Source organism: Podarcis muralis, chromosome 12 (assembly GCF_964188315.1).
Source record: "Podarcis muralis chromosome 12, rPodMur119.hap1.1, whole genome shotgun sequence".
NCBI classification, from domain to species: Eukaryota; Metazoa; Chordata; class Lepidosauria; order Squamata; family Lacertidae; genus Podarcis; species Podarcis muralis.
The window spans coordinates 37723044-37750901 of record NC_135666.1 but is presented as its reverse complement, the minus strand read 5'-3'; the positions used below and the strand labels follow the sequence as shown (position 1 = coordinate 37750901).

Genomic DNA, 27858 nt, shown 5'->3' with positions numbered 1-27858 from the left:
TTAAACCAGATCACCCCTGAAACATGTGTAGAGCCATTCATCTGTGTCACCAAAACCCAAGAGAACAGCTGACATCGACTCTAAAACCGAAACAGTGATCACTTACAAATCAAACATGGCACGCTCTAAACCGATTGTGCACGGCAATCTTTTCTCTAGAAAGGGCAACTAATTGAACATGATAAAGTGTAAAGTTAATTAACACTCTTAAATTTGTTGATTACTTTTCACGGGATTATATTGTTCTGTTGAGTAGCAGCTTTCTGTCCCAGCTGTCGCCTTTTTAGCACGAATGTCTCTGGTAAACAATAGAGACACCATGACAAGTCGTAAATGGTCCCTGTGACAGCAGACCCTTGTGAGGCTACATCTGTAGAAAATGATTAAAACAATTGTATTTTAAAGACAGTTCACATAGCAGCCTGGTCCCCTCGGTCCTCTTCTTTATCTCATTTGATGGTAGACTGGTTAAAACATTTAAGTGCATTTTAGTAAATTAAGTGATTTACTAGTTTCAGTGGAATTAACCGTAAATGCTGTTTTAAGGTGCTGTTCTGCTGAAATGTATGCCTGTGCTAGATTCAAGAAGATTTATATCTCTTCACACACATTTGGTTCAGTTGTAAATGGAATAAAGTTAATGTTTGCATATCATAGTTTGCAAACACATAGGAAATAATTCAATCGCTAACTTTGAACTTTAGCAACTAGCGTGTTACATCTTGGTGTTTATTTGTTTTTAATATTCATTTTACAATTTGGTTTCCTTAAGCAAATGGTAAAAATATTTCTTGTGATGCAGCAGGAATTTCAAGAGAGGAAATGTTCCAGGCTTTAAAGTCACATAAGAACAATTGTCGAAAACAAGGAGGTGATAGTAGCAAACTACAATGGGTGCTAATCCCTTAAAATGCCTATTTGTAAAAAAAAAATTGGCATAAGAACCCTCCATTTTCTTGCACTTCCAGAGGCACTGCAGGAAGAGCTTTAATTTCCTTAATCAAAAGTCAAGGATGTAAAATTGGAGAGGGCTGAAACTTTGACCTCCTTTTCCTTGGTGTTCTTGTTCAAACTACAAATTATGTTCAAAACTGTAGTGAATGGTGCAATGTGTTTGTAATGAGGTATTTGCAAAGCAAGATTGTAACTGCTAGCTATTCTCTAGGAATCAGATATAAGGTAGAGCTTTATGCATTAATAATCTCCTTCTAAGGGACGCGGGTGGCGCTGTGGGTAAAAGCCTCAGCGCCTAGGGCTTGCCGATCGAAAGGTCGGCGGTTCGAATCCCCGCGGCGGGGTGCGCTCCCGTTGCTCGGTCCCAGCGCCTGCCAACCTAGCAGTTTGAAAGCACTCCCAGGTGCAAGTAGATAAATAGGGACCGCTTTATAGCGGGAAGGTAAACGGCGTTTCCGTGTGCGGCTCTGGCTCGCCAGAGCAGCGATGTCACGCTGGCCACGTGACCCGGAAGTGTCTCCGGACAGCGCTGGCCCCCGGCCTCTTGAGTGAGATGGGCGCACAACCCTAGAGTCTGTCAAGACTGGCCCGTACGGGCAGGGGTACCTTTACCTTTACCTTTAAGGTAGATTCAAGATAAACATAATTAGAGACATCTGCAAATTTCTCCCAAGCCAGAGTCAAAGGAAAACTTTGGGGGCTCACCAAGCTTGCTAATAAAAGAGGTGAGATTTCAAACTCTGGAATCCTTTTCTGGGTTGCAATGGAAGGATGGAGGTTGGAGGGGAGAAACCAGTTGAGAGCCAGTGTGGTGTAGTGGTTAAGAGCGGTAGTCTCGTAATCTGGGGAACCGGGTTCGCGTCTCCGCTCCTCCACATGCAGCTGCTGGGTGACCTTGGGCTAGTCACACTTCTCTGAAGTCTCTCAGCCCCACTCACCTCACAGAGTGTTTGTTGTGGGGGAGGAAGGGAAAGGAGAATGTTAGCCGCTTTGAGACTCCTGAAGGGGAGTGAAAGGCGGGATATCAAATCCAAACTCTTCTTCTTCTACTACTACTTCCTTCTTCCCTGCACTGTACTTGCTGCTGCTGCCGCCGCCACCACCATGTTCTTTGCGTTAAAAGGAAGATGGCAGAGTATTAGGGGGTGCAGAATTCTTCCGAACCTTCAGAATAGCTTGGGAAATCTTTCTAAGCTTTTCTAGATTTAATTATTTAATTTATTCCCTTATTATTAGGTTGGAGGCAGACAAACTGTGCTGAACTTAAGTCCCACTCATTTCAACAGAAACTAAGTCATGACTAACTTGGACCACTGAGTCCCAAAAGGACACAAGGTCAACAAACTTAGTCTGGATCCAATTTATTCCCCACCCCCGCCCCCCGAACTGAGAAAATTCCCTGGCTAATTCTTGAAAAGTAGCCTTGGAGAATTCTCCTCTCTCTCTAAATAATCAGTTTTGTTGTTGTTTAGTCGTGTCCGACTCTTCGTGACCCCATGGACCAGAGCAGACCAGGCTCTCCTGTCTTCCACTGCCTCCCACAGTTTGGTCAGACTCATGTTAGTAGCTTCGAGAAAACTGTCCAACGATCTTGTCCTCTGTCATCCCCTTCTCCTTGTGCCCTCAATCTTTCCCAGCATCAGAGTCTTTTCCAGGGAGTCTTCTCTTCTCATGAGGTGGCCAAAGTATTGGAGCCTTAGCTTCAGGATCTGTCCTTCTAGTGAGCATTCAGGGCTGATTTCCTTCAGAATGGATCGGTTTGATCTTCTTGCATTCCATGGGACTCTCAAGAGTCTCCTCCATGGGGGCAGATCTTTTGTTAGGGGTGCAGAACCTCAGCTTGTTATGTATTTTGTTGATTTTTAAACCACTTTGAGGTTGTGGTGTTGTTGTTATTTTTTTACTATCAAGTGGTGTATGAATTTTATGAAATAAAATAAAATGAATGGAAAGGTAATGGAAAAGCACTTAGAATAGGGCCTCAGCACTAATAGGCAGTCTGTACAGCAGTGCCAAAACAGGAATGATCTGCTGGGCTTGAACATTCTGTAGCAGCTGGTGCTTCCAAGTGAGTCCTACATCAAGTACTTTGCAATAATCCAAACTGCCACAGTCCATGGAGGAACGTGACTATATGCCAGGTTTCCAAAGGCAGACACCAGGGCTTATCTTCTTTCCCGAACTAGGTCACTATACTTTCCCCAAGTATTTGGGCAAGAGAAAGAGTGACTGGCCAAGATTAAACAGCTGAAAATTATTGTTGGTATTCCGTTTACGCTTATCCGTGATTTTCTGGAGCTACAGTATTTAGCAATTTGTTAACCTGATTAGAAAGCTTGACCTGTGATGGACAGTGCTGTATTTTTGTCGGCAAATCTAGGCTTAAATTTGCTGGAGATCAGGTCAGGATATTAGTAGCAAGGACCAAAAAAATAATAATAATAAATAATAAAAATAATAATAATAAAGAGATGTGTGATGAAACTCTTCCAAATAGTAATTTGGAAAGGCTGCCATTGGCTGTGTGGATATAGCAATATGCCAAGGTGTGGCTGAAGAAACTGGAGCAGCTGCCGGTGGATGGGCCGTGGTGCAGCAAGAGGCCCCCGAATGTGGAGGTAATGCTGGACCTGCTAGTCGGCCTTGACACTGAGTGCAGTCGCAACTTGCCACTCCAGAGGGACAGGCTTGTCTCGGACTTGCTCCAGTGGAAATGGACCTCCTGTTTATTGAGAGTGGCATGGACAAGTTCCTCATCAGTGGTGCCATTGGTGGTAGGCCCAAGAGCCTACTACCTGAGGACCCCGGTGGCACTGCGGTCTAAACCACTGAGCCTCTTGGGCTTGCTGATCAGAAGGTCAGTGGTTTGAACCCCCTTAACAGAGTGAGCTCCTGTTGCTCTGTCCCAGCTCCCACCAACCTAGCAGTTTGAAAGCACACCAGTGCAATTAGATAAATAGGTACCACTGTGGTGGGAAGGTAAACGGCGTTTCCATGCACTCTGGTTTCCATCACGGTGTTCCATTGCATCAGAAGTGGTTTAGTCATGCTGGTCACATGGTCCGGAAAACTGTCTGTGAATAAACGCCGGCTTCCTCGGCCTGAAAAGGAGTTGAGTGCCACAACCCCATAGTTGCCTTTGACTGGACTTAACCATCCAGGGGTCCTTTACCTTTACCTGAGGACCCCAGTCAATGCCACATCTGACCAAGCTGGCTTAACAATGGGCGTTACGTGTACTTTATGTGTATTTTTATGAACTGAATAGAGACACCGAGGCTTGGAGAGTGTGTGTATGAACTTAGCAGTGCTTAGCTTATTTTTTGTTGCCATTTTGTTAATGTTGTTAATATCACTTTATAGATTATAAATGCCATATCGATTTGTGAATCCTATAATATGACTTTTGCTGCAATTGTGATGTTTAGCTTATTTTTCAACTGCTGTTTTCTTAATAAATTGTAATTATTTTATTGGTGGTTTGTTAACTATTTTATACGATATATGCTGCATTTGTGATATTCTATTTTTTTTTTTTAATGGTTTGTAAGCGGCTTTGAGGTTCATTTGAATGAAAAGCGGCATAGAAATACAGTAAATCAAATCAGTGCCTTTGTACCTGTCACATTGAACTCCACGGCATCACTTCTGTGTCTTCACGTTCTGGCATCATTAAGTAGCTGCGAATGGAGTGACCTGAAAAGAAGCTAAACTCCATTATGTGTTGCTGTTTTGAACTTTAGGTGTTGGAGCTGCCCGAGCAGGAAACCTTACCTTCATGGTTGGAGGAGTAGAGCAAGAGTTTGATGCTGCAAAGGAGCTGCTTACATGTATGGGTTCCAATGTGGTCTACTGTGGAGAAGTTGGAACTGGACAGGTACAGACTGAAAAAAATCCTAGACATTTCTTGCCATCTTTCCACAGACAGGCTTAGACTATCTTTTTCCTTGTTTAGGAAAGTTTTTAATGTTTGATGTTTTATTCTGTTTAATATTCTGTAGGGAATATTCTGGGGAAACTCAGCCAGATGGGCAGGCTATAAATAATAAGTTGTTGTTGTTTCAATGTGTCCTTGGTTACTAAGATGTCATATTGCCTTTTGATCCTGTCGCGTTTGTGATTATTTTTGGGGGGTGGTAGGGTTTTATGGTTTATTCTCTATATCAGGCTTCCTCAAACTGGGCCCTCCAGATGTTTTTGGCCTACAACTCCCATGATCCCTAGCTAGCAGGACCAGTGGTCAGGGATGGTGGGAATTGAAGTCTCAAAACATCTGGAGGGCCGAGTTTGAGGATCCCTGCTCTATATCAACATTTAACTGGGAAATGGTATAGAAGACTTTAAGATAACCAATTAAGGATGAAGATGCCTGGAATGCCTCTTACATCAATTTGTATATCACAGAATAAGCAAAGGTCTAAGTCCTGGGATGCATGCATTGGTTTACAGTGTAAAATAAACCAAGATAAATATACAACCTTTAGAAGTTGTCCGGAGGCAGCCCCTGTATAGGAACATTTTAAATGTTTAATGTTTTATTATGTTTTTGTAAATGCTGAAAGCTGCCCAGAGTGGCTGGGGCAACCCAGTCAGATGGGTGGGGTACAAATTTTCTTGTTTATTATTCAGTTAACAAAGTGAGAAGCAAACATAAGAAGCCTACAAAGAACATGCCGTGATAGGTGGCGAGTAAAACAGAATATGTACCTACCATCTTTTCAGTCCATTCTGTGGCGGATTTCTGCTTACACATCCAAACCTATAAGCATTTATTTGTTGCAGTTTGCTAACTCTACTTCTCTGGTTGGTTACTAGACAGTGGCATCAGCAGATTGTCAACAAGAACAAATATTTATACAATTCTTTTAAAAGTGCAAATGCAGATGACTGTTAAATGTCTGAGGCATACCAAATCAAATTACTGTGCAAGTGTGCCAAAAATTGTTTTGCAGCTTTTGATATCATTGCCCCTGAAAACATGTTGCTGTCTATTCTAGGGACTGGCTGTGGAGCAAATGCATTCATAATAGAATTTGAGTTCCTGTTGGATAGTTATCTGGATAACAGAAATTCATGGGGTGTTGAATTTCTTTTCAGGCTGCAAAAATCTGCAACAACATGTTATTAGCCATTAGTATGATTGGAACTGCTGAGGCCATGAATCTTGGAATCAGGTAAGTTTGCATTTTATGATATCCTTTTTATATCAGTTTGTGTTCATGTGTTTTTCTGACTGACTCTTCTATGGGAGAAGAATGATGTTTCAGAAATGTAGAATAACAGCTGTTTGCAGCATAAGTGTAGTATTTCATTATTGCAATGCTTTCCACCACCACCCCCGAAAAAACCCCAACCCCGACAACCTTGTTTGTTAATCTAGGCTAGGATTTCAGGAAGAAGGAACATTATTTATAAAGACCATAAAATGAAATTACATTTTGATATTGTTATATATCGGAGCTCTTTTTCTTATTTTCAGATGAAACATGAAACAGATAAAGAATAACGGGTGCAACTACTTGCAAAAGACAAAGGGTTTTAAAATTATTATTCACGCAATTATGTGATCTGGAAGTTTGCAGTTGTGTGAACTCCCCCGTATGCAGCTCTGATATTTAGCTGCCACATTTTGAAACATCCTTTGTGGCATCATGTCCTGTATCTACTAACTGCTGAGCATGCACTTACTAAGCTGGCAAGATTTCTGGGAAGCCCCAGACGTGGGAATTCCTGTCTTACTTTCTTTCTACTTGATCCTTGACTCTGAAAACCACAATAGATATTAAATAATAGTCGCATCCCTGTGATTGTAAACAGCAGCAAACCCAAGTTCGTTCCCAACATAGCATTAGTGTTGCTTTTGTTGCTTTTTATTACAGTGGTACCTCGGGTTACAAACACCTCGGGTTACAAACACTTCGGGTTACAGACTCCACTAACCTGGAAGTAGTACCTCGGGTTAAGAACTTTACCTCAGGATGGGAACAGAAATCGTGTGCTAGCAGTGCGGCGGCAGCAGAAGGCCCCATTAGCTAAAGTGGTACCTCAGGCTAAGAACGGTTGCAGGTTAAGAACGGACATCCGGAACGAATTAAGTTTGTACAGTGGTATCGCGGTTTCAGAACGTGTCGGAACTCGAACGCTGCAAACCCGGAAGTAAATACTTCCGTTTTCGAACGTGCCTCGAAAGTCAAAGATCTTCTGCTGCGTGTTTCTCACTTTTCTGATTTGAATTTGCAGATTGCCCTTTGCGCCTTGGTTTTCGAACGTTTCGGAACTCAAACGGTTTTCCGGAATGGATTACGTTCGAAAACTGAGGTACCACTGTATTTATAAAATTACCTACAGAACACTGGCTGCTGTACATTAGTCAGAGGACTAATGGTCACTGTGAAGTTGCATCCTCATGACAAGAGCAAAACAAACCTGGACCCAATCCATCGGCCTGAGAAGGAGAAACTGTAGGGAAGTTGGTCTAAAGGCTGCTGAGTTGGGAGAGGGAGGGTTGCTTTATGTTACTAAAGTCGGTCACAAGCCATTTTGAGGATCATTGGATTGACAGGTGGGTTATAAATTTTCTAAATATTCTTCCATATTCCGACACAGTAGCAAATAGCCACAATGCTTCCCTGTCTCAAATCTGCACCCACTTCTGTTTGATGTGAAAAATTGCTGCTGCTCCTGTTTATTCCTTGTTTTTTTAATATTTTGACAAGTGTAGATCACAGTCCATTCTAGTGGCTCCTATCTATAGAGAAGTACGGATAAGAATCTCAGTCAGTAAGAATCTTGCCTTGAGATATAGGAGTCTGTTTCTCCTTGCAGAATATCTATCTCACCACAGCATGATTGATCATGTAAAAAGTCCAGAGACAGAGGTTGTTTACATTCTAGCCATTTTCTCTAGAATTAATACCATTCATTCACTAGTTGGTATGTCTGGATGAAGTCATTGCCATACCATTGCAATCTAGTCTTTTCCCCTGCTGTCTTTCCCTATTTTTAAAAACCTGCTTCGACTGGACAAACTGTCCAGTATGGACTGGTTAAGTACCATTGAAACATTTCTCTGATACTGGACGTTTAATAATGTCCTGATAATTGATGGCCACAGCAATCATTCCCATAATGAATTGTTTTCTACCTATAACCTGAACAATACCATGGTTTGGGATAATAAAAAACAAAATTAAGAAAATTATCACAAAGGACATGCTACAAATAAGAAACATGACTTTTCTAAATAACTAAACAGCATGACATTTGTGGCCTCAGCTATCTGGAAATAACATATATTAAGATCTTGGCCATGGGCAAGATGCATTAAGGGATTTTTTATGGAGATTATAGTGTCATCTTAAGTCTCATGTGGAAACAATGCATTTTGTTTTCCTTTTTTAAAAAATCTGCATCTAATTGATTGCAGAAGTGCCTCGGTTTTGTTAAAGGGCTGTACTGTGGGAAAAGATCAGTGTGTTGATAGATCAGTGTGGAAGTTTTAGAAAAGTAGGGACATCACTGGCACCATGAACTATGGGATGTGTAGACCTACAGCAACATACATGAGCATTAATGTAAGCTGTGAGACGACAAAAGGCTTTGAGAACAAATAACTGACCCTCCATATTCCTATGCCTTAATGCAGGCATAGGCAAACTCAGCCCTCCAGATGTTTTGGGACTACAATTCCCATCATCCCTAACCACTGGTCCTGTTAGCTAGGGATTATGGGAGTTGTAGTCCCAAAGCATCTGGAGGGCCGAGTTTGCCTATGCGTGCCTTAATGCAAAGAAGGCAACTGGATGTCATCCTTGACTCCTCTCATCCTTGGCTACCATGCTGGCAAGGGTTGGTGGGAGAACACCTGGAGAACACTATGTTAGCTATTCCTGCATCAGTGTATGGAATGCCCCACTCCAAAAATGAGCTTCCTCCCTCTTCTGTGAAGCATATTCTCTATGACTAGGCTAGAAACTGACCAATGGGACATTCTGTTGACTCTTCTCATTGTCTTATGCTATCTTGGCTCATTTAAAATGTGACATCCTGAAATATATGCTAAAAAACACTTTAATAAAAAACCTCACACACCATGAAAAGGAGGCTAGCAATTAGACTACAAGTAAGTTATTGCTAATTCAGCACTCAGGAAATATAATTGCTCAGTTTGCTTACTTTAGCTGAATCAAAAGTGTGGAGAACACTGCCACCACTGAAACTATGTCCAAGCTCTGCTGTTACATAGTCTCCCGCCTGAGCCCTGCATGGAGCTGTCCAGGGTGCCGCTGAAGCCTCACCTGGAACATGCTGGCTCCATGGATCAAAACAGAACAATGGTTTTCCATTGTCCACCACTGCACAATTTTGTCAGTCAGTGTTCAGTGTCAGCATGCTCAGTTTTCATTGGACTGTTTTGTTTTGTTTTGTGGGAGCGAGGTTTTCAAAGGGAGAGTTGGGAGATGTTGGGTAAGTACAATGGGTGCCCAGCTCAAGCTACAACAAGATGTTTCATTTCTCCCTTGATTTCTATAGCAAGCTGTCACTTCCATTACAGTGGTACCTCGGGTTACAGACACTTCAGGTTAGAGACTCCACTAACCCAGAAATAGTACCTCGGGTTAAGAACTTTGCTTCAGGATGAGAACAGAAATCGTGCGGCAGCAGCGGGAGGCCCATTAGCTAAAGTGGTACCTCAGGTTAAGAACAGTTTCAGGTTAAGAACGGACCTCCGGAATGAATTAAGTTCTTAATCTGAGGTACCACTGTGCTTCTCAATGTGGACCAGGAAAAGGCCTATACAGACAGTGGAATGGCTCTCTCTACCCTTTTTATATCTATTTCCTTTCTCCATCCTCTGTTCCCAAGTTACTCCATTCCATTCCTCCTCTCACCAGTGTGCTGTAGTGGTTAAGAGCGATAGACTCGTAATCTGGTGAACCGGGTTCGTGTCTCCGCTCCTCCACATGCAGCTGCTGGGTGACCTTGGGCTAGTCACACTTCTCTGAAGTCACTCAGCCTCACTCACCTCACAGAGTGTTTGTTGTGGGGGAGGAAGGGAAAGGAGAATGTTAGCCGCTTTGAGACTCCTTCGGGTAGTGATAAAGTGGGATATCAAATCCAAACTCCTCCTCCTCTTCTTCTTCACTCCTTTTTATGTTTTTGTTTTCTCTTGCTAACCATTCAGCTTTCCATGGCCATGGGGGGATGCAGATGGCACTGTGCTCTAAACCACCGATCCTCTTGGGCTTGCCAATCAGAAGGTCAGCAGTTCAAATCCCTGTGACAGGGTGAGCTCCCGTTGCTCTGTCCCAGCTCCTGCCAACCTAGCAGTTCGAAAGCACACCATTGCAATTAGATAAATAGGTACCGCAGCAGCAGGAAGGTAAACAGTGTTTCCGTGCGCTCTGGTTTCCATCACGGTTTTCTATTGCACCAGAAGCGGTTTAGTCATGCTGGCCACATGACTCAGAAAACTGTCTGCAGACAAACGCCAGCTCCCTTGGCCTGAAAGTGAGATGAGCACCACACCCCATAGTTGCCTTTGACTGGACTTAACTGTCCAGGGGTCCTTTACTTTTACCTTTTACCTTTTCTATGGGCATTAAGCATGTTAAGCACTCCTTGCTCCATTTGCAGTGGAGAGTTCTGTCACCTTTCCCCTAGGTTTTCTCCTTAGAATTTGCAAACTCTGAACTGCATAGCTGTTGCTATTTGGGATACAAAACAAGGACTCTCAAAAAATTGAATTGGAACAAGGATAAGGGATGGTTTAAAGCAATTTATACGTACTTATGTTCAATGTCTATCCTGCAGTTTTGCTTCGTTCTTTTAAAAATTATTTTTATTGTGTTTAACTCTTTTTCTAGCCACGTATTCCAGAACTTATAGTTTGCATACCGGTAAACATAACTCCCTCCTGTAGTGAGCCATTAGCTACCCCTTGGACCATCTAGCCAACCCTCTTAAACTCGATTTTGCCAGCCAATTCAGTTCTCAGTTCTCAAACCTTCATTGGCATATATACAAGATTCCAGTAAGGTTCAGTACAATCAAATCACTCGGCAAAATCTGCATCTAACACTTAAGTTAATGTTGTATAGCATTCACGCGTGTTGCATAAACCTGGCTACTACAGTCGTACCTTGGTTGACGAACGCCTTAGCAGTCAAATGTTTTGGCTCCCAAACACCGCAAACGTGGAAGTGAGTGTTCTAGTTTGCGAATGTTCTTTTGGAAGCCGAATGTCCGCCACAAATGTCAGCCACGTCTCAGTTTTTGAACCATTTCGGGAGTTAAATGGACTTCCAGAACAGATTAAATTCGAGAATCAAGGTACGACTGTATCTCCATTTTATCCCTGTCCTGAGTAAAGATGAGGAAGGCTATCTTACATTTCAACTGCTGCTACCAGTTCACTAAGGAAGGTGGGTAGGCATTGGGGTGGATAGTACAGCAGCAAGATCTCTGTTCTGCTTCAGCCATCTATCACTTAAGTACAAACCCTCGCATCCAGCTCCCACATGGAATGACGTTTATTAATTAAACTGAGAGAGATTATTGTTGTTAAGAGATTGATTCCCTGTCAACATATTTATGATTTTCTGCTCTACATGTCGTCTGTAGCGTTGTGCTTCCTTATGAACAGTATACATTTAACTTTGCAGTCTTTGACCGTTTTGTTTCTAAATATTGCGAGGGTTTCAGTAATGTTGGCCACATTGTTTTATATTTGTCGTTTCAGTTGCTCTCTAGGAGCTGTGCACCCCGTAAATACTTGTGGGTCCTGATCCTAAATAATAAATTCCTGTTTTGATATTGGCGAAGATAATAAGAAACACATGAGTGTGTGCAAAGCTGTATATATATATATAAGTAAATGTATATTAACACATGCACACACATGTACCCAAAAGGCAGGATAATGGATTCACATTTCCTCTTAATTACCATATCAAGATGCAGTTGTTTTATTGAATTGCCCTTGTCTCAGATGTTAGACTATCTTGACCTATTAAGTTGTCATGTTGTAATTGAGATAAAAGAGGAATTTGCTTTGCATCAGTGCTAATTGGTTTATCAATATCCTCTACCATTTACATTTTAAAATTGAGCATCTGTAAGATAGGGAAGCGTATCTTTAACAAGCCATAATAAAACCCATAAGGTGGTATAGTGCTGTTGTAATTGAGGATTGTAAAGCTGTATCATAGTCAGTTTTAAGTCATGGTTTGCTTAATGAAAAATCAATCACCTATGACTTCATTGTATTTAGTTCAAGTAGAAACTCACATTTTCTGTTATAAAAAATATTCAGTAGCCTGCAGTATCTGGCACCATAATGCTATGCAACCCTAATTGGTTTTTGCAGCCACTGTAGCATGCAAGTATCTCTGGGTTTTCATATTCCAGGTTAAGGCTTGTGGTGCAAATTTGGATTCTGTTTAGGTTCTGACTGCTTTGATTGATGCCAGGTTTAAGGAATTCTATGAGTCTTAGCCCACATTGTTAGCAATGCAGCATTGTCTGCAGTCTAAATTATCTGCCTCTCCTGAGCATAAGTCTGCCCCTATTGCCAGATTGCATAAAGAGAAAGCATTTCTATCTTGAAGAAAATGAAATGGTGGAAAGAGACTTCTCGAGGCAACAACATTCCCAGTCATGGTGAGTGTGACACTCTCGCCTATGTGTCTTTCTCCTGCCCCAGAGGGGAGAACTAGACTAGTCCACAAGCTATGCTTCCAAGTCTATAACACAGGATAAATGGCCCTGCTTCTTACCTTTCCCTGCTATCTCCCCTGCCCTACCTACTATGTGTATGCAAATCTAAGAGGATCTGAGCAGAGAAATATTGCTGGTATTTGTTACTTCCTACGTGTAGAGAAGGAGGTCATGCATATAATCAGCCTGGGGTGTGTGTTTGTGTGTGTGTGTGTGTGTGTGTGTGTATATATATATAGAGAGAGAGAGAGAGAGAGAGAGTGTTGTTGTTTAGTCGTCTTAGTCGTGTTCGACTCTCCGTGACCCCATGAACCAGAGCATGCCTTGGAGAAACTCACTTTCTTCTCAAAGCTTCTCCTTTTTTATGTCTATGGAGTTTTCTTGGCAAAATACTGGAGTGGTTTGCCAGTTCCTTCTCCAGGTGGATCACATTTAGTCTAAACTCTCGGCTATGACCTGTCCGTCTTGGGCAGCCCTGCCCGGCATAGCTCATAGCTTCTCGTAGTCGTTCAAGCCCCTTCACCACGACAAGGCAGTGATCCATGAAGGGTGTGTGTGTGTGTGTGTAAAGGTAAAGGTAAAGGTACCCCTGCCCGTACGGGCCAGTCTTGACAGACTCTAGGGTTGTGCGCCCATCTCACTCTAGAGGCCGGGGTCCAGCGCTGTCCGGAGACACTTCCGGGTCACGTGGCCAGCGTGACATCGCTGCTCTGGTGAGCCAGAGCCGCACACGGAAACGCCGTTTACCTTCCCGCTAGTAAGCGGTCCCTATTTATCTACTTGCACCCGGGAGTGCTTTCGAACTGCTAGATTGGCAGGCGCTGGGACCGAACAACGGGGATTCGAACCGCGACCTTTCGATCGGCAAGCCCTAGGCGCTGAGGCTTTTACACACAGCGCCACCCGCGTCCCTCGTGTGTGTGTGTGTGTTCACACACAATTAGTGAATTGATGCAACTGCTAATAGAACAGATCTGTGTGAGCAAAGTCTTACAGAAAGCATTGAGATTTGGTTTAAGTTTCATTTTATGCAGATATAAATGACTTTGACTTCTGGAAATGTAGGAAGATGCTTTATTGTGAGTCAGACCATTGGTCCATCTAGGTCAGTTTTATCTGCTCAAGTGTGGCGAGCCCTTGTGGCCAACCCTCTGGTGGGGAGGGGGCATGTCAGCGGCACTTAGGACCAAACCAAAAGCAGGTGGGGACATCCTATGTGCACCATGCAGGCATACACACACAATCCTGTGATCTGGCAAAAGAGGAGAACAATCTCTTTATCCATGGGTTGCAGTTTTGAAAATAGCTCTTTCTCAGCATGCAGCACAGGAACGCTACAATCCGCCCAAGGAGACCCTTCTTGGGCAAGTCATAACATAGAAGTTGGAAGATGCATGGGGGCTGAGGAGAGGCTGTTGGGCTGCTACAAAAGGCCATCACGTGGGTCAAATCTGGTCTACCGGCTGCCAGTTCCCTGCCTCTCATCTGCACTGACTAGCAGGGGCTTTCCAGGATTGCAGACAGGAATATTTCCAAGACTTTTCTAAAGATGCCAGGATTGAACTGGGGTTTGTTTTTTGCGCGCAGGGCATGTTTTCTACCACTGAACATGGCTCTTTCCATTTCACAAGAAGGCACACGAGTTTTCTTCCTCCAGAAAACGTTTGACCCAAATCTGTTTAGTATTCAAACAGTGTCTTTCAGTTTTATTTTCTGTTCTAAAACATCTTACAAATGTGGGTGCAGCTGGATCTCACGGTTGGCCAATCTGCATGTGAAAACCATTTCCTAGCCAACAGTGGTCAAGTTATTCTAATCATAAATACTCACCGGATTTTGGGCATTGTCCTTTGGAACTATTAGCAGGTCGAATTAGTAACTAGTCCAAGATGGTGCATGTTTCCTTCTAACCTTGGCTGCTAAACCATGGAGTCATTTCATCATGTGCTGTGCCCATTTGCATGTATGTTCAGAAACGGTGGTCCACTGTCTTGTAGCAAAGCTACACAATGAAGTGTAACAGTTGGTTGGGAACACTTGGCAATCCATCTTGCTCTTTAGAAGTTCTCATGCCTGTTAATGAAAGTTGATATTGCTGGGTGGGGTGGGGGGGTTATTTTTAAAAATCCTGTAAAGTGTTATGAACTTTGAATGCTGGTTTCTTGCCTAAGGAACAATAAATGCAAAAATTAGGCTAGTTGCAAAGGATACTAGAATACAGCTCTGCACACCCATTGAAGGATCACTAATGTGTGCATGAGATCAGAAAATGCACAGAAGTGATGCTAGATTGTGAAGGATTGGCTCCCACCCACAGTATCAGGTAATAGCACATCCATTCTCCTATTACAAAATGCATGAGTGTGTGCCTGTGTATATGAAACAGTGACTTGGGCTGGAGAACTCAAGCATCTGTCCTGCATTAATTTTTCTTCTCCTTTTACGACTCCATTACACTCTTCGCCGTTTCTACTACTGATGGGTCAGGATAGTATGTTATACTGAAACATTATTTTCTCATTTACTATAAACCTGACTGTACGTTGAAAGTGTTTTCAGATTCTCAGTTGTTTTTTTAAAAAGGAAACTGTACTGCATGACAGGGAACTCGGCCATCCTCAAAACAGCATGGGAAAAATATGCACACTGAATCTTCAGCTCTGATTGACTTTTCTTCTAACTTTTGGAAATTGCCATAGTCTTAAATTTGCAGCAGTGTCCCCCTACTAGCAAAATCAAAGCAGCATAGTTCTGTGCATGTGAATAGCTGCGAGTAAGCACTTACCAACATTCTTCAAGTAGCTTAGAACCACTAAAAATGAATGTTGTCTGCTATCAATTTCTTTGGGGCTGACAAGTGTGTTTTTCGAAGTGACAGAATTGTTCTCTAATAAAATACACACCGTGTTTGCAATTTATAGAGCTTTTGCTAGGTTGGAAAAGAAAATTGTTTCAGCAAGTAGAAATCCCTCTGTAGTAAATTCTCCCCTGAAGAATACATTATCATGATGGGAACGCATTGTTATTCTGCTTATGTCACAAGAACGCTTAATTAAAGCACAAGGCTAGTTTTGCAGGATTCTTCATTCCAAACACCGGAGAAGCAGATTATTCAAGCTGAAGACGGACTTGTGAACTGTTTTCACATGTATGTGTGCAGATCTTACTTTCCGTGGCTTCTGCTTTTAAGAGCAAAGAAGAGAGGATGCACTTTGGACAACATAAAGTACATAGGAATATTATATGGCGGGAAGGACTCCAGAAGCACAGAGGGTACAAGTAGGAGGTACCTCCACGTGCCCTTGGGGTCTATGGAGTGAAGCTGCTGCTGCCCATTGGACGAGGGGAGGTTATTCAGGAGAGGCAAGGCATTGCTGGGGCTGGAAGCAGGAATGGGAACGTCTCCAGCATAAAATGGTGACACTGCTTATGTGCTTTGAATCTCAGCATTTACCTGGGAGTTGTCCACACTGAATTCAGTTGGACTGACTTCTGAGTAAACATACAGTAGGCTTGTGCTACATGAAGGCTGGCTTTCAAATCAAAAAGATTTCTCCTAAAAATAAACACCCTGAAATATTAATGAACATCGGCATGTTGCTGTTATTCTGAAACTGGCCATTTTACAGAATGATGTGTAAAGCCTGTCTTAATACCTCTGTGCAATGCAACATTTTAGATATTTCTGTCTACTTGGGTAGTAATGTCAATTTTTTCGTTATATAGCACATCCAAGTATAAAGGAAACTTGGCATTAGTGGTTACGACTCAGCCAAAATTAATCAATTTGGGTTTCTCAAATGGGTTGAATATAGTCTGAAAAGCATTTTTTTTAAGTTTGGGTTTAGATCTTTATCATCCCACTGAAAGACTGGCAGCAAATTAAACTACGCTAGTCATGTTGGTCTGGTTTAGACTATTGCCTCATTATTTGTGCAACTATTTATTCCTGACAGCACCCCTGAATCTGAGAGAGCTCAAACTATCTTTCAATATTTCAGCTACTTCGGTCCCAGTTAAGTATCATGAAGTAGAATATATTGTTTCTTTTTATTCCAGGCCAAAATGTTTTAACTATGGTAATGAGTTGTATAACCCCTAGTTTTATCTTGGGTGTGGGATTGCAGAGGAAATGAAACTTCAAATTATAAGGTAGGTTAAACTGAAAGAGAATGAATGGGCCAAAGTTACCCTGTGGGGTTCATGGCTGAGCAGGGATTTAAATCTCTGTATCCCCTGTCCTAGTCCCAAACTCCAACCCCAGGGTGGCCAATGTGGAGTCCAGATGTGACTGGACTCCCAACTCTCATCAGTCCCAACCCGCATGGCCCTATGAATGGTTGGAATTGTAGTCCAACATCATCTAGAGAGCATCACATTGGCTACCCCTACTCCAATCCCTAAAGCACATTGGCTGTAGAGTTTCAGTTAAATCCTTCAGAAGTTATGGTGTAGTGGTTAGAGTGCCTGAGCTGGGTTCAAATCCCCACTCATCCATGAAGTTCACTGGATGTCCTTGGGCCGCTCATCATTTCTTAGCCTAACATACCTCCATAGAGTTGTTGTGAGGGTGAAACTAGGAGGAGGGAAACCTATGCCATGTTGAGCTCTGCAGGAAAGGTAGACTAGAAAAGTAACACTGCATTTTTTTTTTACAATTTTTTGAAATGTTGAAAGTGCTTATCCAGCAAGCTCCATCTTCTTTGTTCCTTCTGATGTGCCTCAAGAGGAGGTGAGATGAAGTGGTGAGAGAAGCTAGGAAAGGGTTCTCAAATGAAAGGTCTCTTCCAACCATAAACCTTTCTTTTCACTCTACCTCTATTCTACTAAGAAATCCATGCCTTGTAAGTTACAAGGCAATTCTCCATAGTCTATATCAGGCATGTCCAAGCAGTCGATTGTGTCATCCTGATTGATCACCCCCCCAAAAAAACAACTTTTGTTCTTCCTCCCCCAAAAAACTCAACAACTTTGGTCAATCCAATGGGTAGATCACTGCCAGTTTTTGTTTTTTTATAGTGGGAGTAGATCACAGTCTCTTGGGAGTTGGACATGCCTGGTCTATATACATTGTTGGATCAAGTAGTCCTTTAAAATGCACATGAAGAAGTTGCCACTCTCACTTCTCCTAGCTGGGTTGAGATAACAAAAACTAACCTAGGAATGTGGCTGCTATTTAAACTTGCTTCAGACTATAGACCCAGTGGCGTAGCGGCAGTTGCCAGTGCCCAGGGTGCATGTGTGTGCTGGTCAGGGGCGCCAACGCAGCCCTCGCCCCTAAAGCAACCCCACCCCCTCCAGAGCAAAACTGGGCCGTGCTGAGCTGCCTGCAGGGGGTAGTCTAGCCGGCCAACAAGGCCCTTGGTGGTGGTGAGGAGCACTGGGCTGGGCTGGGGTTGTCTGCGTGGGGCGCCTGGTTCGTGCCCCCTCAAAAATTGTGCGCCCGGCCACACCACACCCCCAGCACCTCCCACGCTATTTTTAGTATTTCATGACTCCGATGCTGCAGATGAGATGGTTGTAAATCACATGCCTGTCTGAGAAGAGCGTGAGAAGCGGAAGACAGTCTTCTTTCTTCCGCTGTAATGTACTTTCACTTTTACTTGTCCTGTTTGTTCTCTCGGAGCTGGAGAGAACAGATGCCATTATGCTTGTGTCTGTACATAGTGCTTCTGACACATCCCTTTAAGGGACGCGGGTGGCGCTGTGGGTTAAACCACAGAGCCTAGGACTTGCTGATCCGTGACAGGGTGAGCTTCCGTTGCTCGGTTCGGTCCCTGCTCCTGCCAACCTAGCAGTTCGAAAGCATGTCAAAGTGCAAGTAGATAAATAGGTACCGCTCCGGCAGGAAGGTAAACGGCGTTTCCGTGCGCTGCTCTGGTTCACCAGAACCAGCTTAGTCATGCTGGCCACATGACCTGGAAGCTGTCTGCGGACAAATGCTGGTTCCCTGGGGCAGTAAAGCGAGATGAGTGCCGCAACCCCAGAGTCGGCCACGACTGGACCTAATGGTCAGGGGTCCATTTACCTTTACCTTAGCAACAAGGAGTCGGCAGTGGGGATGGTGAGGCAAAAGACCCTGGGCCCAAGCACACCTGCATATTGTATAAAGGTGCAAAGCCCTTCTTTCGCACCCTGTGAAACATAAATGCGCAGAGGTTTTTTTAAAAAAACTGGGCAACGGCGCGCCACCCGCTCGTGACTCCCGAGCCTTCCCCAATCTCCTTCCCCCTTCCCCCTTTGTTTTGACAGATCAGGGGAGGCTCAGGAGTCACGAGTGGGTGGACGTTGCCCAGGAGGGGCCATCCTGGTAGTGCAGTTGCCTCTGGCTGGCTTCAGGAGCTGCTCGCTGCCGTGGCGCAGGAAAAATGGTGGGCACCACGGCAGCGAGCAGCTCCTGAAGCCAGCCAGAGCCAACTGTGCTAACCAGCTGGCTCCGGGCTGCTGAGGCTGCCGCTGCCACGTTTCCTGGGGGCAGATTTGCAAATCGGGGGACTGTCCCCAGGAATTGGGGACATCTGGTAACCCTAAAATAAATACTGTAGTACATTAGCTCTACGATGTCTCAAGCTACTTGTTGTGTTAAGCTAGAAGATTAGTGTGCATAAGACCAGGTGGTTTATGTCGCTGAGCGCACTGGAGATGAGGGAAGAATGCCTTCTCCAGAGCTGCCCATACTTGAGGACACTCGGAGTTCCAGGGGCTTGCAGTCTCACCCCCAGGGCGTTTTCCAACAGCTATGCCCCTGAATAGACCAAGCTTGAACCAGAAGTCGGTTACCATTGAGGTTGCAATTGCATAATAAAATCTACAAGCTTTAGCTAGTCAGATAACTAAAGTTTTAAACTTACCTTTAACAAACAAAACTAGACGTGTTATGCACTTCAGTAGACCTGAACTCCCTGCTAGCTTTTGAAGACTTTTAAGTATTTCCGTGTGGATTATCTGCTGCAATTATGGACGGGATGCTGCACAAACAATGTGGTACTTCTCTCCCTCTCTCTCCTCACCCCCTGCCCAAAATGTGGAACACCTTTGCAATTGTAAATGCATGCGTGCATTGCACATCTTCTCGCCATGTCCGGTGGCAAGTTATTATGGGGACTGACAGACTGTCATCGTTTTGATAGCTTGAGCAGTATATCTCTTGAACAGCAATAGAGCTCTTATGCAGAAAGTATCATATGTTCCAAGCCAATTTACAGGGAAACAGCAATAACATTTTATCATGGTTGAGAGCCCAGTAGCTGCTTCCTATTAAACTTGCCCTTTCAGATACCTGTCTTGGATTAATTTGTTGATTTCAAATGGAAACTCAGTCTTCTCCACTGAAGCATGACTTTCTAGGATAGACTCTTACTGAATGACAATTACTGTATATTCTAGCCGCTTTCAGACCATTACAAGCTTTGGGCGCAGTGGAAGACAGAGGACTTCTTCAGTAACTGATTTTAATACGTGTCTAATTTTAGCTGTCAGTTATCTACGCACCAGTAGACGAATCCTCGGAAAGATGAAATGCAAAACACCTCTAACTTGCTCCTTTTAATGATATACTTGCTGCAAGGGATAAAAAGGGAAGGATCAGGGAAAGGAGTCGCTTGAAGAACACCACATGGTGTGTGAGAACACATCATTTTGAATATTGGGCTTTCTGGGTTTTTTAAAGTTTTCTTTTAAAATTGAGTGGTGTGAATGCATTGGAGTTTTTTTAGAACAGGGGTAGCCAACATGGTACCTCCATATGTTGTGGACTAGAACTTCCATCATCCTTGCCATTGGCCATGCCAGCTTGGTGAGTTGTTGAGGGCACCAGGACTTGTCCAGGATTGCCTTCCTCCAAATGATGCTGATGGATACATTCCATCAGTGGATGTCATGGACTGGCTGGATGCAGACGAGTGGTGGGAGACACCAGCTGGGGCTCAGAGTGGTGGGATGATGATGAGCGGTCGGAGGTATGAAGAGGGTGGAGCAAAGACAGACAAGGCGGGGTAGTCTCTAGTTGCTTGGGATGGACCTGGGAGAGGAAGAGACTTAGAGAATGGTGGGAAGGCAGGGACCCTCAGTCTTCGCAACTGCGTCATTGGGGCAAAAACTACTGGGAAGAGTTGCTCAGCTCCCTAGGACTGAGCTGTTTTGTTTCTTTGAATAAGGAGTTAACTTCACTGACACCTTGTGAGTTATTGCTGACCTACTCCTGCCTTGACAGTGGAGCTGCAACAGTTTGATTCCACATGGAAAACTACTTTTCTCTTTCCCCATTCCCCCCACCCCCCAAGTTTGCACTTCAGAATACACCTCCTTGGGTGGTTGGTAAATATCAAATATGCCCATTTTTTATATAACAGAGGGAAGTTCTCTTCTGGAAGTGGTATAATGTCAAAGTATCTAAATCCTGAATTTGGTAGCAAGAGTTTTGAGTGAATCAGTGGAGCCTTAACTAACATTCCAGTATATGGTCCACTGACTTGCCTACAACCATGGTGGTATGGGTTACCTTAGTGAGTTGCTGGGAGTGTACCTATGTGGGGAGTGCATGAAATGTTGTCAAGTGAGTCTTCTGTATTAAAATGGGAAAGATGGACGAAGTACCCTTCACATGATTGAGGATCAGTCTTTAGACTGGAGGTTAGTTTAGCAGCGCCAGGGGTGGTTTTAAGAGTAGCGCAATCAATGTGGTCGCACGAGGTGCTGTCCTGCAAGGTACGCCAAAACAATGCTGTAGAACAGTGCACAAGAGGTGGGTGGGGAGGAATTTTAGTGTCACACAGGTCACCGGTGAAATTTGAGAGCCCAGAGTCCACCACTGCAGGGGCTGAATGTCAGGACATCTTGCCTGTGCTGACAGAGGTTTGCTGGCTAACGGTCTGTTTCAAAGCGCGATTCAGAGTGCTGTCACTTACCTTTTAAAGCTGTACATGGTTCCGAGATAGGAGAAGGAATTTCTGCTCCCTGTGCACTGAAGTCATCTTTAGAAACCCTTCTCTGATTACCCCCAGTATATGATGTGAAATAAGGTGGGTGGCGGGACGCGGGTGGCGCTGTGGGTTAAACCACAGAGCCTAGGGCTTGCCGATCAGAAGGTCGATGGCTCAAATCCCTGCGACGGGGTGAGCTCCCATTGCTCGGTCCCTGCTCCTGCCAACCTAGCAGTTCGAAAGCATGTCAAAGTGCAAGTAGATAAATAGGTACCGCTAGAGCGGGAAGGTAAACAGCGTTTCCGTGCGCTGCTCTGGTTCACCAGAAGCAGCTTAGTCATGCTGGCCACATGACCCGGAAGCTGTACGCCGGCTCCCTCGGCCTATAGAGCGAGATGAGCGCGCAACCCCAGAGTCAGTCACCACTGGACCTAATGGTCAGGGTTCCCTTTACCTTTACTAAGCTGGGTGGCAACTGTGAAGAGGGTCTGTTATGAAACCTCATCTGTGAAATTCTCTCCCCAGGAGGCCTCGCCTGGTGCCTTTTAAGCACCAAAGGATAGCCTTTTCTTCCTCCCAAACTTTGTACTATCTGAAGGAGCTTTTATTATTATTTTTTTATTTCTGCTTTTATTCCACTGCTTTTGTCAATTTTAGGTGACTGGGGTTGTCCTTTTTTGCGGGGGGGTACTTCTAGATTTTTTTTAACATTTTGTATACCACCCTGATTATTTCTGTAAGGAAGAGTGATGTTAAATCCTAATGCAGTCAAACCTTGGTTGTCGAACGTAATCCATTCCGGAAGACTGTTCGACTTCCAAAACGTTCCACAACCGAGGCGCGGCTTCCAATTGGGTGCAAGAGCTTCTTGCTCTCAAGCGGAAGCCGCATCAGACGTTCGGGTTCCGAAAAACATTCAAAAACCGGAGCATTTACTTCTGGGTTTTCGGTGTTAGGGAACCGAAACATTTGAAAACGGAGCTGTTCGAGAACTGAGGTTTGCCTGTAATATGAGGATGACTGTTAATCAGAAGCACTGTGATAAATTATTTAAAATATATAAATACTGAATTTCTAGAAGGATTTTGGAAAATTGCATCAGAGCCTGTAGATTTATAATGCAAAGAAATACATTATGTGTTGTGTGGATGAATGGGGACTGAATTGCTTTAGTACTTGAGCTTTAGTGTTTCTTAAATGGCATACTACAGACAAGAATAGCTGATTGCTTTCACTGTTTGTTGTACAATGGAAAACAATTCTGAGTTTTTTGCCTAGTATGGTTTTCAAACAAGAGTCCTTGATAAATGCTGTTGACAAAAGCTCCTGAGAGGTTTTCATTTTCAGGGGGTTAATGTTATAAAAAGTTCTGTTCCTCTTTCTCTTATTAACTTAACTTCTAGTTTTAAAACTACAAAGTGTGGGTGTTTTGCTTTCCTAGAACCATTACTTTTCTTTCTCTTGTTAACCAAATCTCTGTAAGTCTCTCCTTTTTACATATCTAGCATTTATGTGAAACTTAACTTTTAACAGCTTTTGTTTCTGATTATACCTGCTAGTATAACTGCTATAAAATCACACTTTGCAGCTTGACGGCAACAACCACAGGAACATACCAAATTCTATTTTTTTAAAAAAAAACAAGCACAAAACCAACCAGCATGCAGTATTAAAATATTTTTCACTATGTTATAAAGACTACCCTCCACTGCATAGTGGTTTGTTCTTTCAACTCAGTGATGGCGATAGAACAAATGATGTTTCTGCTTGGACAAGCTTTGTTTTATCAGGATCAGTAACCTTCTCAGCAATTGACCCAGAACTATAATGCATGTCTCTGAATAGATAGAGAGCATATGTCACAGTGTTGTGTAGTCTTGCCTCTTGAGCAAGAGAGTGTAATAAAGATTTTATAAAAAGAAAGATAATAATAAGGAGAAGTTCTTAGTCTTATTACTGATACTGTAGTGTGTATAGCAGCCATGTTTCTAACTCGGCAGTTGATGGTTCACCTCATTTCCAAGAATATCACTTGAATTTTAAGGATCTAATATTATCTTCTAGGGAGCCTCTGGCTCTGAAGCGCCTGGTTTTTTTTTATTATTATTCCTACTTTCACCTCACAATTTGCATGCAAAAAGTGTATGGACGATTGATGACCTTTAATTTAAGGAAGGGTCTCCCCTCTCTTCATATCAGTGCTCCAGATCATTTTTCAAGTCTTGGAATAAAGGTAGAGAAATGACAACACGGGCCTCGCATATAAAAATAAGTCACCCATAACATGTGCATTTTGACACGAACACTTCTCTTCTTTTGACCTTTGACAGGTTAGGGCTTGACCCAAAGCTGCTGGCCAAAATCCTAAATATGAGCTCAGGCCGTTGTTGGTCAAGCGATACTTACAACCCAGTGCCAGGAGTAATGGATGGCGTCCCTTCTGCTAACAATTATCAAGGTGGCTTTGGAACGACCCTCATGGCCAAGGTATGTATATAGGGGGGGGGGGACACAAATGTGCTCATATAGAAAAGTTACTTGTCCTTCTTGCTGGACAGAATAAATGTTTTCTTTCAGTACCTTCTCCTGTTCATGACTTTTAGCAGCACATCATATGATTGTGTACAGATTTTCCTGCATTTCACAGAAAAATACAAAATCAGTTCAAAGCTGCGTCCATCTAAATCATGGGTAGGTAAACTAAGGCCTGGGGGCTGGATCTGGCCCACGGATGGTCCGGGAATCAGCATGTTTTTACATGAGTAGAATGTGTCCTTTTATTTAAAATGCACCTCTGGGTTATTTGTGGGGCCTGCCTGGTGTTTTTACATGAGTAGAATGTGTGTTTTTATTTAAAATGCATCTCTGGGTTATTTGTGGGGCATATATATTTTTTTCAAAATATATTCTGAGCCCCCCCCCCCAAAGTCTGACAGACAGTGGACCGGTGCTCCCTGCAGAAAAAGTTTGCTGACCCCTGATCTTAGGATTTATCCTAAGGGCTTGGGAAAGCTAACGTCACACGGAAAAACACATTAAACCAACCAATTAAGATGTAATGCATATAAAACATAGGCTGGTTCTTGGATGGATGAAGGAAAATCAGCTGAGCTGGACTCCTGGAGGCACTGTGGGTGAGTGGTTCCCATGTCCAAGATATGGATCCATCGCCCACCTTGCATGGGGTTACTGTCCACCTGAAGAGACGCAGTCTCAGGGAGGTTCTGGATCCAGCTTTGTCACCAGAGGCCTAGCTGGCCTCAGTGGCTAGAAGTGCTTTCTACCAGTCATGACTGGTACCCATACCTGCACCAGCTGATGCAAAGAGAAGACGATCCTGCTTGCTCCAGACAGTAGTGTAGCATGGGGAGGCCACGGGGCGGTTGCCCCAGGTGCAAAATTGTTAGGGGGCACAAAATTTCTTTCTTTATATTTTATTGATTTTTCCAGGATTTTTAAGAAATTATACCAGATTAGTACAAATTAATGCAAATTTAAAAGCTGACTACTGCCTCCCCAGTTGTTTGTTCTTTTTTCCTCCCTCCGTTGCTGTTCCAAGTACAATAGCTTTTTCCAACTTTCGTTTGGGGTCTGTGTGCAAAATTTCAACACCCGACGTTGCCTCAATACGGTTGCATGCTTCTGTCACTGGACTCCGTCGTAAACAGCTTCTCCATGCGAACCAGGAAGCGACCTCTCCAGACGACGGAACTGCTCTTCCTTTTCTTATATCTGTGGTTGCGATCACCTGCGTGACACGGATGCCACTACTAGGCAGTTGAATGCGAATGTGTATTCTGTTCGTTTCTCTCCCACTCACCCACGCCTCCATGCTGGCAACCCATGCTATGCCACTGGCTTCAGGTGTGCAAGAGAGCCTTCTGCGGGGAGTTTTCATGTGCACCCAAACCCAGCGCTAAGCAGGATTCCACCTTACCACACTCCTTCCCGGAAGAATGTTTGGTTTCTGATCACAGCTGATTGTTCTGACAAGCCAGATTCTGTGTACAGTGGTACCTCAGGTTAAGTACTTAATTGGTTCCGAAAGTCTGTTCTTAACCTGAAGCGGACTTTCCCATTGAAAGTAATGGAAAGTGGATTGATCCGTTCCAGACAATGAAAAAACACCCCCTAAAACAGCAATTTAACACAAATTTTACTGTTTCACGAGATCATTGATCCATAAAATGAAGGCAATAATCAATATACTATACTATAAAATAAATAAGACAGTATTTTAGATGAAAAAAATTAACATTTCTGTTCTTACGTGCACTCACTGTTTGGAGGGGGCTCAGGGTCCTCTTCCACAATCACAATCAGCTTGGCTCCTGGCATTCGTGGAGGCCTCAGAGAGCTCTTGCAGCTGGAGCCCAGTTGCAGAGCCTCTGGAGGCCCCATGGACGTTGGGGCTTGGGTCCCGGCATTCACGGAGCCTCTGCAGGCCCCATGGACATTGGGGCTTGGCTCCCAGCATTCACGGAGCCGCTGTAGGCACCGCGGATGTCGGGGCATGGTTCCCTGCATTTGCGGAGGCCTCCGAGAGCTCCGTAGGCCCCGCCGATGTCCGGGTTTGCCTCCAGGCAGCGGCAAGGCCTCCGAGAGCTTGGACAACTTCTGGGTTACAATCGTTCGTAACCCGAAAAAATGTAAGTTGAAGCGCTCGTAACCCGAGGTACCACTGTATAAGCTGTATAATAAAAACGACAATCAGATTTTAATTCTTGTTTTACTTTCTTTCTTATTTTGCTCCACTTCCCCCAATTCCGTTTTGTTTTTCAGGATCTTGGCTTGGCCCAGGTTTCCGCTACCAACACCAAGACGCCAGTCCTTCTGGGCTCTCTAGCCCATCAGGTCTACAGGGTCATGTGTGCCAAGGGCTATTCCCAGAAAGACTTCTCGTCTGTGTTCCAGTTCCTACGTGAAGAGGAGACCTTGTGAAATCTCTTTTGACAACGGACACTGTTAACAACCAAACTGTCTTTGGAGCCTTCTTGCCGGTTACTCATCAAATACATGGGTTTAATCGAAGGTCATGAATCATGATCTCACCCACCTCTAATTTGCTGGGCTACAGCAGATGTCAGGATTTATTTTGAAATATTATAAAGAGAAAGGGTTTTGGTGTGTGCTTTAGCTTTACGGTACATAACTGACTTAATTAAAGACCTGTAATCAGGTTTAAATAAAATTCAGTATCCTTGTATACAAAATGACTTTAGCGTGGTTCTAAACTGTGCAAATGTAACTGTGATTTAAGGGACTGATTCTGAGCTTCCTATCTAAGTAACAAACCATTTCATCTTAAAAAAAAAAAAATTCCCATGAAGAATTTTCCTGATATTTTTTACATCTCGCTTTGGCCTAATTATAAATGCTGGTGGAAAGTTACATTAGAAGAGGTTTGCGACTTTATTGAAAGGCTGCTGCTTATACGGTTTTAAATGGTAGACATAGTTAAAATAACACTGTGTGACTAATATTTGCTAATCTGATTTTATACATATATATTTTTACCCTTTTCACATATTTTCGAAAGGTTCATGTCTACTAACCTCACTGTTACACATTTGCTTTAGGTATATCCTGCATTATTATAAATCTAAATAAATAAACCCCATGCCTTCGAAGGCAAATAAAAACCAAGATAGTGAATGATCACTAAATGTGGTTTTTTTGTGTGTGATTACATTTGTTTTCCTGCCCTAATTACAGGACTCTGGGTGTACAAATATATGTATTTGTATAAAATCTGTGTAAAGCTCTATAGACGACTATATTCTTTAAAGTTTTCCTTGTTTTTCACTGCAGTCCATATGTATTAACATTGAGGACTACCGTCCAGAGCAATAAGACCTGTTAGTCTTTCTACATAATAAACATAGCATGTGAGTATACTTTTTGTTTTGCACACGAAGGAACCCTCTGAACCTATTCATGAGGAGAAGTAAATTGTTAATCAGAGCTGGCAATTACCACAGCTTTTGGCCAGGGATGGGTAGGAGAAAAACTATCCATGCATAAGACCTAACAATCATTGTGTAATTTTGCTGTGCTCTTTAAGTACACCCATCTCTGCTTAATGGTGGGGACCAAGTAGAGATTTACCATTGGTTTCAGTAAGGAATGGGCCATTGTGTGTGTAGGAATCCCTAATACATGTTTATCCTGGATGATGCAGCACCATTGAACAGGACAATTGTATGTAAGTGTAAGGGACGCGAGTGGCGCTGTGGGTTAAACCACAGAGCCTAGGACTTGCCAA

The 27858-nt window shown here is 43.4% G+C and overlaps 1 protein-coding gene across 2 annotated transcripts in view; it reads left to right on the top strand.

Annotated features, from left to right (window-relative positions):
• Positions 1 to 27248, top strand: part of HIBADH (3-hydroxyisobutyrate dehydrogenase) — a 70858-nt gene extending 43610 nt beyond the window's left edge. The window contains exons 5-9 of one of the 2 annotated variants that reach the window (XM_077937044.1): positions 4698 to 4831; positions 6052 to 6128; positions 7195 to 7272; positions 23924 to 24080; positions 26376 to 27248. In XM_077937044.1, coding sequence (XP_077793170.1) covers positions 4698 to 4831; positions 6052 to 6128; positions 7195 to 7272; positions 23924 to 24080; positions 26376 to 26534 — 605 coding nt within the window. In that variant the 3' untranslated portion in view covers positions 26535 to 27248. The remainder of the gene's footprint in view (positions 1 to 4697; positions 4832 to 6051; positions 6129 to 7194; positions 7273 to 23923; positions 24081 to 26375) is intronic. The other variant, XM_028750201.2, reaches the window with a different exon arrangement.
• Positions 27249 to 27858: the final 610 nt, after the last annotated feature.